Here is a 12,453-nt window from a genome sequence, read left to right as displayed (position 1 = left end):
ATATAAAATCATTAAAATTTTTGGCAAGTGATCAGAGCTTCGGCGATCTTTATTTACCCACAACATCTGGATCATCTCATATAAAGACAGTGACTTTAATTTCCGAAAACAAAATCGGCGAAAAATATTCTTTCGGCCTTGTTTTCTTGCGCTGTGTGTTTACCGCATTCTGCTGCACCGGTTTTAGTGTTGTTGTTGCTGCAAGTGATTTGCAAGCCGCCAACAATCACACAATCTCATACTATCTTGAGCTGAGATAAAAGCTTATATTTTTCTCTCGCCCTGTTTTCTGTTTTGATCGGTTCCTTCGCCACTCAAGTTAATTGCCTTTCTATTATTTGCGAGTGCTTTTGCGATTTACTATTATTTCAACATAATATCAACCTGTTGTGCCACGGATTGTCCAGATGGATGCAAAATTACTTCGCGGCAAGCCACTGTTTATTGTTGGCTGTGCACTGATGCTGCACACCCTAGCTGTGCCGATCTTGGGCAAGTTGGCCAGCGCATTGCCGACCGCATACGGGATCACGCTGGCTTGGATTGGACATGCCCGAGCTGCCTTCATATTAAATCAGAAATGCGGATTTTTATGAGACAAACCCATTTGGAGTTTCAATCTTTGGCGGCTGGGTTCAAGGATTTGGCAAGCCGTTTCCAGAAAACGGAATCTTTTTTCAAAACGATGAAACTGATAAGTGTCACACCAAATAGCAATACGGGACCTATTCCTAATAATTTCTTGCCTGTTGCAGACCCTGCGAGCCCCCTGTTGCTGTTTAGCCCACGCAACCTACTCAATGGTCATACCACGGGTGTTGCCGATGACTCAGTTGCCGATGTCGCTGCGTCGGGTCAAGTTTTGAGTGCTTCCCCTTGCCCTGGACTAGCTGATATCGTCGCATCTCCGACCTTGCAGCCAGTCAACGTGGATATGGCATCTACGTCGCATGCTGCTGCCGCAAGCAAAGCCCTGCTGGCCTCGAACAAACTGAAGGATGCTCACTCTGCAATCGGCCCGGCGGCCTCAAACCAACTGAAGGATGCTCACTCTGCGATCGGCCCGGCGGTCACCATCGCATCTCCTCCGACTTCTAGTCCCAGTCATCTCTGGTGTCGCCCCAAGGAGTCCGGCGCCTCTTGCTGGCGTTGCCCCAAAAAGGCTAGTTTTTGTCTCTCGCCTTTATCCTGATGCAACCGCGAAAGACGTCGCTATACACTTGAGCAACAAATTGAATGTTCCTTTAACTGAATTCTCTGTCTCAAAATTCAATTTTAAGCAGAAACGAGATATTTCTTCATTTAAAATTGCACTTATATAACTTTCATCTTTCCAAGTGAACGGACGTGTTTTTTTCTTGCGCTCTCGTTTTGTATTAAAGATTGATTCTAACCACCGGGGTTAACTTAAATTTTCTAATTTGTGTTTATAACTTCCCGTTCACTTCGCGTGTGCATGCAGCTATACTATTTTGTGTACATAATTGGCTTTATTTTCCAATTTAGTTGTGCTGCTAGTGTTAGCTTTTGCATATTTTGCATTCCTTTTTGTGCCTTCTTCGTTTAGCTTTTGTTTGCGCCGTCGCAACAGCTAAACGTTTATCTATCTATCTCCCACGCTCTCTCACTCTCTCGCTTTAGCTGTGCCGCTGCACTTCTTATCTAATCTAATCTCATTCGCTCTCCCGCTCTCTCGCTCTCGCTGTTCATATCTCTGTTGTTATTTTTTCCAAGTACAAGTACAGTGGTAAGTCCTAATAATGTCCGGAAATATTGTCTGTTTAGTCAAAACCTGCAAAAAGGCAGTTGTTGCAGGTGACCTTACAATCGGCTGCTGGCTGTGCGACAACGTCATGCACGCTAAGTGTATTGGAGTTGCAGCTCGGACGGTGGACGATGTAAAAAAAAAATCGGCCTGCGTTTCTGTTGTGAGGCCTGTCGCGATGTAGAAAGGGAGATGATGTCTTTCATGCGGCAAACCAAAAGCGGTTTTAAGGGCATTTTAACGAGTTTTCGTAAAACTCTTGATATGTTCTTGGCGCTGGACACCCAATTTAATAGCCTTACGCTATTAAATGAGCAGCCTCCCTCGGCACAGCCCTCGACCTCAGCACTAATTCCAAGAGTGCTGAGATCGAGCGCTAGAAAAGATTCGGTATCCGAATGTGCAGCGGGAGTGCCCGTACCGCCGGTGATTTCTGTTTTATCCCCTGGGGGGTCGCAAATATTGACCCCTCAAAGTACCGTGCACACACCATTATCTACCCAGGGTGTTAGGCCCGGAATACCGGCCGACAATGGCACGGCAGATAACCAATCTGCCTTGCCAAAAGCCCTTATAGCTGTTCCACCAACGAGACATATTTTTGTCTCGCTGCTCTCCCCTGACCAAACATCGGAAGATGTTCTCGCCTTTATACAAGGCAAAACCAGAGCCGAAAAAATTAAGATAAAGGTGGAAAAATTCAAATTTTCTTACGCAAGGGACATTTCATCTTTCAAAATAAATGTCCCTAACGAGCTCTTTAATACTATTTGCTCTCCCAACTTCTGGCCAGAGTACATCGTTGTTAAGGAGTTCGAGGCGAAGAAAAAGAAAAAGCGGCCTGTAGGAATAACTCTTCCCAGGCCTGATCATACCACTGCGCCTTCTACGTCTTCCAATCCCGATCCAAAAAACTAACCCACTCCCTAGGTATTTCCTATCAGAATGCAAGAGGCTTACGTAGTAAGCTTCCTAACTTGTATTCTGATAGCCTTTCGTTTGTATCTCAGGTTATTGTGCTCACAGAAACCTGGTTAAAGCCGGAGATTCTGAGCTCCGAAGTTTTTCCAGCTGTGTTCACGGTATATCGGCTAGATCGCCCTATCAGACGCGGGGGTGGAGTTCTTATAGCGGTGGACTCCTCACTCACGTCAGAATTATTAACGTTCGAGGAATGCAACGATGTTGAATTCCTCTGTGTGAAGCTATCTATCAAAGGTAGCTCCATTTTTATTACCTGTTCCTACATACCTCCACTGTCGGAACTTCCTATTTATTGGAATCCGCTATTCAGATGGTTTCCAGTAGACTTTTGGATAGAGACCAGTTGGTAGTTCTAGGAGATTTTAATATCCCTGGTGCTATTTGGTGCTCAAATAATTCCACCAATACTCTCCATACACCTACACAACATGACTTTATCGCTGGCTTGTTTGACATTTCGCTGTCTCAAGTCAACCATGTTCGAAATTCCTTACAGCGCTTGCTCGATCTTTGCTTCGTCTCTGATCCTGCGAGAGTCAGTTTAGCAAGGGTGGCGACTCTGACGCAGCCCGAAGATCCTTATCATCCAACTTTCGATGTGACTCTTGATATTGGGTGTGACGTACAGAATATTTCTGATCGTCCAGCCAATAAAGTCCTATGTTTTCGCAAAACGGACTTTGAACGGCTAAATAATTTTATAAACGAGTTCAATTGGTCCGATCTATACATGTGCACTGACATGGCAGTTGCCGTTGATATTTTTTACAGTGCCATGAATTCATTTTTTACTGAATGTGTTCCGTTATATTATCCGCCAAGCTCGAATAAACCGCCGTGGTTTACTAAAGAGTTGAGCCGACTTAAAAATAAAAAATCTAGACTGTATGCTAAATTTAATTTATTTAATTTTATTTATCAGCTCGGTCAAACTTTACCGTGCTGAACGCGCAGTGTTATAAAAACTATAAAAACTATTTAACTCGTTGTAGGGCCCAGTTCTCACAGGACCCAAAACAGTTTTATAATTTCGTTAACACTAAACGTAAACCTAAAACAAATCCTTCCTCGCTTTCATTTGAAAATACTACCGCAAATAATGATCAGGCAATAGCCGATCTATTTTCGCAGTTTTTTCAAACAACCTATTCTAGCTCTTCGTATATATACCAGACTTATTCCTACGACATACCCAAATCGAACTTAATTTTCTGTCCTAGCCTTAACGAAAGCTCTCTCCTTTTAGATCTTCATCGTGTCAAGCCAGTTTATTCGCCAGGTCCCGACGGAATTCCTGGCTGTGTGCTCAGGTATTGTGCCGACGCCCTGTGCTATCCCCTTCTGAAATTGTTTACCTTGTCCTTGGAAACCTCCCACTTTCCCATTATTTGGAAGGAATCGTTTATTATTCCTCTCCACAAAAAAGGTAGCAAATTGGATGCCAGCAATTATAGAGGAATCTCTAAGTTGTCGGCCATCCCTAAATTATTTGAAAACATTATCACCCCTCACTTACAGCACCTTTGTAGATCGGTTATTTCTCCATGTCAACATGGTTTTATGAAGCGAAGATCAACAACAACAAATCTTTTGGAGCTCTCTTCCTATATTATAAAGGGCTTCCATAATAATTGTCAGACAGATGTAATCTATACTGATTTCAGTAAAGCTTTTGACTCTGTTAACCATTCTCTCCTCGTTAGAAAACTCGATTCAATGGGTTTTCCAAGTGATCTTCTTAATTGGATCTCAAGTTATTTGAATGGCAGGACGCAAAAGGTCCTCTTTAAGAATAATTTATCCAATGTTCTAAGGGTTACATCTGGCGTCCCGCAAGGAAGCCATTTGGGACCCTTATTGTTTACATTATTTATAAATGACCTGCCCAAAGTCTTGACTAACTCCAGAGTACTTATGTACGCGGATGACGTCAAGCTTTGCGTGCAATACAATGACGTTGCCTGCCAGTCGGATTTACAAACAGATCTTAATAATTTTCAAACTTGGTGCCGTGTAAACTTATTAAACTTAAATGACTCGAAATGCAAGCTAATGACATTCTCTCGTGTCGCTCCTAAGCTTGCTACTTACACGCTGAACGGCTGCTCTTTGGAAAGAATTAATACAGTTGACGATTTGGGCGTCCGCTTGGACCCAAAACTTGACTTTATTGATCATATTTCGTCTATGGTGAATAGAGCCAGGGGTGTGCTTGGATTTATTAAACGGTGGTCGAAGGAATTCAATGACCCCTATGTTACTAAATCCTTATATACTTCCTTAGTTCGTCCTATCCTAGAATATGGATGCTGCGTTTGGAGCCCTCAGTACGGCGTCCATAGTAAACGCATTGAGTCGGTTCAAAAGAACTTTTTACTTTTCGCTCTACGCGGTTTAAATTGGGATGCAAACCAAAGATTACCTTCCTACTCTAGTAGACTCCTATTAATAAACTTGCCGTCCTTAGCCAATCGTAGAACGATGCTAGGGATAACCTTTATTTTTAACCTTATCCATGGTGATGTGGAAAGTGCTGACTTGTTGAGTCAGCTTAATTTCCATGTACCATGTAGAACCACTAGATCCTATATCCCATTAGTGTTGCGCCACTGTAGGACCTCCTTTGAACTGCATGAACCTTTTAGAGTGTTATGTGCAAATTATAATGATTTGTACACACTAATCTCTAACGTAGATTCCCTTCCCAAATTAAAATCTTTAATACTAACACACTTAGTAAGCATGCAAGCTAACAATCTGGCAGCACGCCGGTAGTCAATTTTCCTCGTATTCTGTCCTATATTTTCCATCGCGCCTACTAACACCTAACCCAAACAGGCACGTGTCTGGTGTCATACGGGCCACTTGAATGTACTGACCTTAGTGCATCAACGTCCAAGAATATATGGTAAGGTTCTTGATGCTTCCGTATGGACCGAACATGCTATTGTTCATGAATTTTTTTACAAGAGCAACCCTCGGGCTGGAGTGACTCTGACTCCCTCAACCAGGCCTCCAAAAACATAATAAATTCGTTTTCTTTGCACTATCAGAATACTCGTAGTTTGTTGGGGAAACTTAGCAAGCTGCACGCTAATAGTGCCTCTTTCGATGTCAACGTTATTTCTTTCACTGAAACGTGTCTTAACTCCTCTGTTTTTGATTGCGAATTATTCGCTGGCAACTATATTGTCTATAGGCGTGACCGTTAAATGCGTACTGGCGGCGGCGTTCTCATTGCCGTGAAATCTGACCTTATTTCTGAACTGGTTCCCATAACCTACTCAGATAATACTTTGGAGTTTATTGCGGTTCGTGTTCAAGTTCACGACTATACTCTCTATGTATCATGCTCTTACTATTTATCTACAGCACCTGTCCTTAATCCAGGGAATTCACTCAACTCTGGGTGTTAATGACCATTTAATAGCTATGGGCGATTTTAACCTTCCTTCCATATCTTGGTTGCCATCACCAGACACCAATTTTCTGGTTCCCACTGCAGCTCATGACTTAGTCCAAGGTCTTATTGACCTTTCTTTGGGCCAATTGAACTACGTCAAGAACTGTAGTGATAAAATCTTGGACCTTATCTTTGCGTCCGAGTTCGCCAACGCCCTTGTCTTAAGAATTGACCCTATCTCCTATCCTGAAGATGCTTATCATCCCACTCTGGAGATAATTCTTGATGCGTCGTTTCCTTTACTTCCTAGACAACTTTTCGCTGCTTCCGCAGAGCTAATTTCAATGGCATTAACTCCTGATTGGACTTTTTTGGATTCTCTAGACGACCCCAATAACATGGTTTTATATTCTGCCTTTGACATTTATGTCCCATCCTTTCCTTCACCTGATACGTTTTACAAGCCCCCATGCTTTTCTCGCCGACTTTCTTACCTTAAAAACAAGAAAGTCACTAGGACTGGGTCACAGGTGGACCTTTCTAGATATTTGACAGCTCTCACAAAATTCTTAGCCCACAATTCAGAATGCTACAGAAACCACCTAAATCGGTGTAGAAATGAGTTCCAGGCTAATCCTAAGCAATTTTACGCGTTTGTTAATTCAAAACGAAGATCCCAAAATTTTCCTTCTTATCTTCATCTCAATACTGAGTCTGCGTCTAACGAGCCTGATATAGCGAACCTATTCGCAAAATTTTTCCAGTGTACGTACTCATCCATTGGCTACAATACAACCTCTTCGTAAGCTTATTCTCTTCCACTTTCTAATTCCATTTTCAAGCCCGCTATTTGCGAAGACGATGTTTTTCAGAACCTTAAGACACTAAAACCTTCCTTTCTTCTGGTCCTAATCGCGTTCCTAGCTGTGTTTTGAGACACTGTGCTGGTGCTTTATGCCGACCTCTGTCAATTCTTTTTCAGATGTCGCTTCGTCTTTCATTTTTCCCAGAAAGTTGGAAGGAATCTTTCATCATCCTTCTCCATAAAAAGCGCAGTAAATCTATTCCGAAGTTATTCGAACTTCTGATTACTGCGCAGCTGCAGCACCAATGTCGGTCAATTATGTCCCCCTCTCAGCACGGCTTTATGAAAAACAGATCAACGTCTACAAACCTTCTAGAATTTTGTGCTGTCATTAGAAACGGTTTCTTCACCGATTTCAGCAAAGCTTTTGACTAAATCACCTACTATTACTTGGAAAACTTACGCTTCTGGGTTTCCCTGCTTTATTGACTAACTAGATTGCAACATATTTATCCAACCGTAGTCAACGTGTTGCCGTTAAGCGCTCTCTCTAAAACCGGGATTTTGTTATTTCTGGCGTTCCTCAAGGGAGCCACCTTGGGTCACTTCTGTTTGGCCTCTTTATCAATGACTTGCCTGAAGTGGTTCTTCACTCAAGTGTGATGATGTACGCAGATGACGTCAAACTTTGTTTGCCATTGACGAACTCTCATTCACACATCCTTTTGCAAACTGACCTCAATAACATGCAATCCTGGTGCATTAACAATCTCCTCTTTCTCAACAACTCCAAATGCAAATTTATGTCATTTTACCGGAAGAATTGCCTGCTCGCCAATTAGTCTATATGTAGGTGCGTGCGATCTTGAACGCATCTATACGGTAACAGATCTCGGAGTCCTATTTAACCATACCCTTAATTTTAATGACCACATTGGTCTAATTATTAATAAAGCTCGTGGGGATTTTGACTTTGTTCAGCGATGGTCAAAGGAGTTTGATGATCCTTATACATCAAAACTTCTCAAGCTGCGCTTGAGGGCAGAGATAAGTGAAGCAGCAGACAAATCCTCCACCAGCTCCAAATGGCAAGCTTTAGTGGCGAAGCAAACAAATATTGCGATATAGTATTTGACGGGTGGCCGGTTTCTGACTTCAGACTTGGAGTAGAAAGGACCACAGAAATTGATTCCCACTGTGACAAATGGTCGACTTGGCTGCACGCGGCTGGATGGCAAGGGCGCCATGATGTGCTCAGCTAATTTGGGCTTTAATCGAAAGCAGCAAATGCATTTGTTGACAGTGGCGGCGACTATTTTTCGACCACCAATTGGCCAAAACCTTTGCCGTAAAGCCGCCAATAAGCTCTGCGGGCCTGAGTGAAGAAATTTCAAATGAAAGTGAGCTATGATTGCTGACGTGACTGGATGATCCTTGGGAAGCAAAATTGGGTGTTTTGCATCATAATAATGAATTCTGCAGCCGACCGCCAACTCGAATAAGTCCCGATTCATCGCAGATTGGATGCAGCGAGTACAGCTTGCTTTTTGAGGAAATCTGCCTTTCGGATTGCAGGGCCTTATACTCCTCAGCAAAGTTGATGAGTTGGATTCCCTTGATGAGCAGATGCGTGCCTCCCTTGATGTCGTCTACTGTAAGAGGTCCTCGCCGTCGTGGCTCATCCTTGGCTTTTAGCATTAGGAACCGATGTATGTAGCCAAAGACTCGCTGCAGCATTCCAAAACAATTTTGAAACTTGCAGCCATACGAAATATCCTGGCTTTGCGTCAGCACCAACGTGAGGCGGCGGCGTTCAGGCACATCTACTAGAGTAGGCGTATGAGGCGGCCAGCAAGCTGTCGTCTGTCCGCAGGAATGGTGGGCCCTCACGCCACAGCGTCGAATCCAAAAGTTCGAGCGGAGTACATCCTCTGGATAATATGTCAGCCGAGTTGTAGTGGGTCGATATATGATGCCAAGCCATATCCTTGGTCCTTTCTTGAATCTGCGCGATTCTGTTGGAAACGAAAATGTTAAAGTCTGATGGGGCCTGGCGAATCCAAGAGAGCACAATTGTGGAATCAGACAAACGATGATTAGCGATGTTGTAGATGAGTTCGGATAGCAATAGAGCTGCGCATAATTCAAGCTTGGGTATGGTTAGTGTTTTAAGCGGCGAGACTCTAGTCTTGGAGCAAAGCAAATGTGATGAGTAGGTGCCCCCTGTTTCGGAGTGCACATAAATACAGGCACCATATGCCGCCAAGCTTGCATCACAAAATCCATGAATTTCCAAAGATGAGTCAGATTGCATGATGAAGCGAGGAAATTTTAAATGGCTGACTGCTTGCAAGAGAGCGACATATGGCCTAAATCGATATACTCCTTCATAAAGGCAATATATTGAGCCTTAAAATTAGGATTTCTAGCCAATTTGGATTCCAATGATTTGAATCGCTGCGAAGCACGATGGTATGAATTTCCTAGCATATCGAGACTAGTCTTTGCGGGCAATCGAACTGAATATTGGCCTGACTCAAGCCGAGAATAAGATTGAGCAAATAAATTCTCGCATAAGGCATCAGTTGGAGCAGATGACGATTCACAATAGCTGTCAATTTCCCAAAACCGTTTGACAAGGTCCGGCAACGATTCAGGTTCCAATTGTACATCGTGCTCAACTGACAATGCGGGAAGAGAAGAGTGTTTATGGGCCGGCGAAGATATGCCACCAGATACTACCCAACACAATCTAGTTTTTTGTAAAGAGGAAAGGTGGTCGGCCAGCCGTATCTGACCAACGCAAAGCAGATCGAAGAAGATTCCAGCTCCCATAAGAATGTCAATCCTTTGACTTTTATGAAAGAGCGGATCGGCGAGGAATAAATTGCTGGGGATGTTCCATTATGAAGAGTTTAGGTCGAAATGCGGCTGATAATCTGTGATGGTGCTAGTCATTATTGCAGCGAATGATGTTCGGTAACCTTTGTTGCGAGATTGTACAATAATATCTACCGCCTTATCAGCCATAAGTGAAGACTCTCCTATTCCTGAGATGCATGTATTTGAGCGACGAGTTGACAGTTGCAATTGATGAGCGAGTCGAGAAGTAATGAAATTAATTTGCGATGCAGAGTCGAGCAAGGCTCTGCAGGGCACCATTATGCCGGAACGATTTCGGACATATATTATGGCAGTGGCAAGAAGCACATAATCAGATTGATGATCTACCGAGGCTTTAGGTGGGGGTGACTTTGGCGAAGCAGAAATGAGCGAGGCACTATTTTAAGGAGCAGAAGTAGATGTTGGCTGCGAGGGTGATGAACCAGGATTTGACTCCAAATGTAGCATTGTATGATGCTTAGAGCGACAATGCCAGCAGTTCCCAGCTTTGCACTGATGCAGGCTGTGGCCTTTACGCAGGCAATTTAGGCAAAGATGTAGCCTTTTTGCTTCTTTGTAGCGTAATGTGGGACTCAAGGCAATAAATTGTGGACATTTCGAAATAAAGTGATCCTTAGAATCACACAAAATACATAATGAGGTGTAGGATGATGCGGTGCAAGCGTTTTGGACATTTTTATTGATAGTTTTTCCCACCTGGTTGCTAGGTGTGTGGGTTACCATAGCATTTTCAATGTTTTCCATCATCCGACATCTCTTCTCCAAAAAGGCAGCCATATCCGTCCATTTTAGCAGCTTATTGGTAGGCAATCCCTCTTCCCACTTCTCCTGAGTATGCTGATCCAGTTTGGAGGACACCAGGGATATGAGCATTCCATCCGCAATCTCCTGGGTGGTTGCCATTGTGTTAAGGGCTCGCAGATGAGAGTTGATGCCGTCGCTCAATTGCCGCAAACTACTTGCCGACCCTTTCACCACACTAGAAAGCCTGAAAATAGATCGTATGTGCGCCTGAAAATGCAAAAGTTTGTTATCAAACCTAGCAGTCAATAGGTCGACTGCCTTCTCATAATTGGCCTCTGTTGACTCCAGCGAGCGAATTGTGTCTAGCGCGGGGCCATCCAAACAGGAGCGTAGATGCTGGAATTTTTCCAAATTGATCAGGTCCTCGTTGTTGCCGATGACTGTACTGTACTGTACATAGCATAGAAATCTGGCCAGTCCATATAAGCGCCTCCAAGCCGTGGCAGCTTAAACTCGGGCAGCCTAGTGGCCCGGACACCAGCCCTGGAGGTTGAAGCCCGCTCGATGTTGAAATTTGCGAGTGCAGTTGAATTTATCACTGACACTCGGCGGAGTTTTGCTAGTTCGCGAGATCGCACAATAAATGTTTAGAAAATTTGCACGCACATCACTAGCCAGCTCAAGTAGATTGAGCCTTTCGATAGCTGTTTGAGATTTATCAAAATTATCTTGCATTTGTTCAATAAGCTCAAGCCTGACTTGAAGGTCGGCCTCATCAAAATGAGCCACCTCTTCTGAACCGAAAAAGTCATTTAAAGCCCCTAGCTGTCGAAAAACCGAGTCAGCTTTGGCTTTATAAAAGTCCAAGTCACTATTGGCCCCGGATGGGCACGCAGTAACCGAATCATTCTCTGCCATTTTATTTTTCAAAAAGGAGTATTCAAATGTCACTTTGGGTTTGCGGCCGATGCAGCTGTACCAAACGCAGAGAATAGAGAACGAAAAAATAGCGGAGCCAAGCTTGGCGTTCACTGACCGCAAGCTAACGGTTCTATCGGACCACCAAAACCAACAGCACAAACACAATTTGCACGAAAAGTATATAAAAGGGCTGCAACTATATGCTAGTGCACAAATATATAAAGATATGCTATATACTCGAATGTACCGATAGAGTTCAATAGCGATGCAACGATATGCAATTGTATTGTGTGAGCATACGAACTATATATAAGCACTTTTCACCTTTTATTTTAACGAAAACGATTTTTTACGCGATCACGTCGGGGTCACCAAATGTTTTGAGGAGGGCATTAATTTATGCCACCTATTAAGCGAGTTGATTTAGCGAGGGTTTTGTTTTGTGTTGGCGTAAAATTAGTTATTTTTTAATTTGTGCGTGCTTGTGTGTGGTTTTGGTTACAAAGTAAGTGAGCGAATGTAAGCGAGAGAATAGATAAGCAATCAGAAGAGCTGTGGCGGAAGAGCTTTCAAGCCGGCTTATGAGTTGGAAAGCTTCTGCCGCAGCTGATCGCTTGTTTACATATAATGATTTTAAACATGTTTATATTAAATCTGCTGCTTCTGCTCCCGACAGTTTGTAAGACGAATAATGACGAGCAGGATCCTTTCCGTGTTCTATGTTCCATGTACAATAAGTTTTATTTTCTGTTACATGTTGAATTGGCCTACGAGTTAAATGTCAAAAATCTGTTAAGTTACCTATCCTTACCTCTGCCAACCTGATGTGAGTCGGAGCACATCTTTAAAAAACACTCCCTTTTGTTGTGCAGAGGTAAGGGTATAATATAATCAAGAATGACAGTTATTGCTATTTACTTTTATAAA

At 43.2% G+C, this 12,453-nt stretch overlaps 1 protein-coding gene across 1 annotated transcript; it reads right to left on the bottom strand.

Annotated features, from left to right (window-relative positions):
* Positions 1-8,900: 8,900 nt before the first annotated feature.
* Positions 8,901-11,523, bottom strand: LOC147642792 (uncharacterized). The gene is made up of 3 exons (XM_086838601.1): positions 11,272-11,523; positions 10,558-11,055; positions 8,901-8,972 (listed from the first exon to the last, which is right to left on the bottom strand). Exons 1-3 carry the CDS (start codon positions 11,521-11,523, stop codon positions 8,901-8,903), a joined length of 822 nt encoding a protein of 273 aa, XP_086694727.1.
* Between the last annotated feature and the right edge of the window lie 930 nt (positions 11,524-12,453).

This window comes from Drosophila serrata, unplaced genomic scaffold, assembly GCF_035046125.1.
Source record: "Drosophila serrata isolate PLE 108 unplaced genomic scaffold, ASM3504612v1 contig_355, whole genome shotgun sequence".
NCBI classification, from domain to species: Eukaryota; Metazoa; Arthropoda; class Insecta; order Diptera; family Drosophilidae; genus Drosophila; species Drosophila serrata.
The sequence above is the reverse complement of the archived record's forward strand: the minus strand, read 5'-3'. Positions and strand labels throughout refer to the sequence as shown.

Coding starts and splice junctions, on each gene's coding strand:
- LOC147642792 (XM_086838601.1), bottom strand. CDS start 11,523: ATGGCAGAGAATGATTCGGTTACTGCGTGCCCATCCGGGGCCAATAGT. Junction 11,056..11,271: donor TACTTGAGCTGGCTAGTGAT/GTGCGTGCAAAT, acceptor TGCTATGTACAG/TACAGTACAGTCATCGGCAA. Junction 8,973..10,557: donor CCCACACACCTAGCAACCAG/GTGGGAAAAACT, acceptor CGTTTCCAACAG/AATCGCGCAGATTCAAGAAA.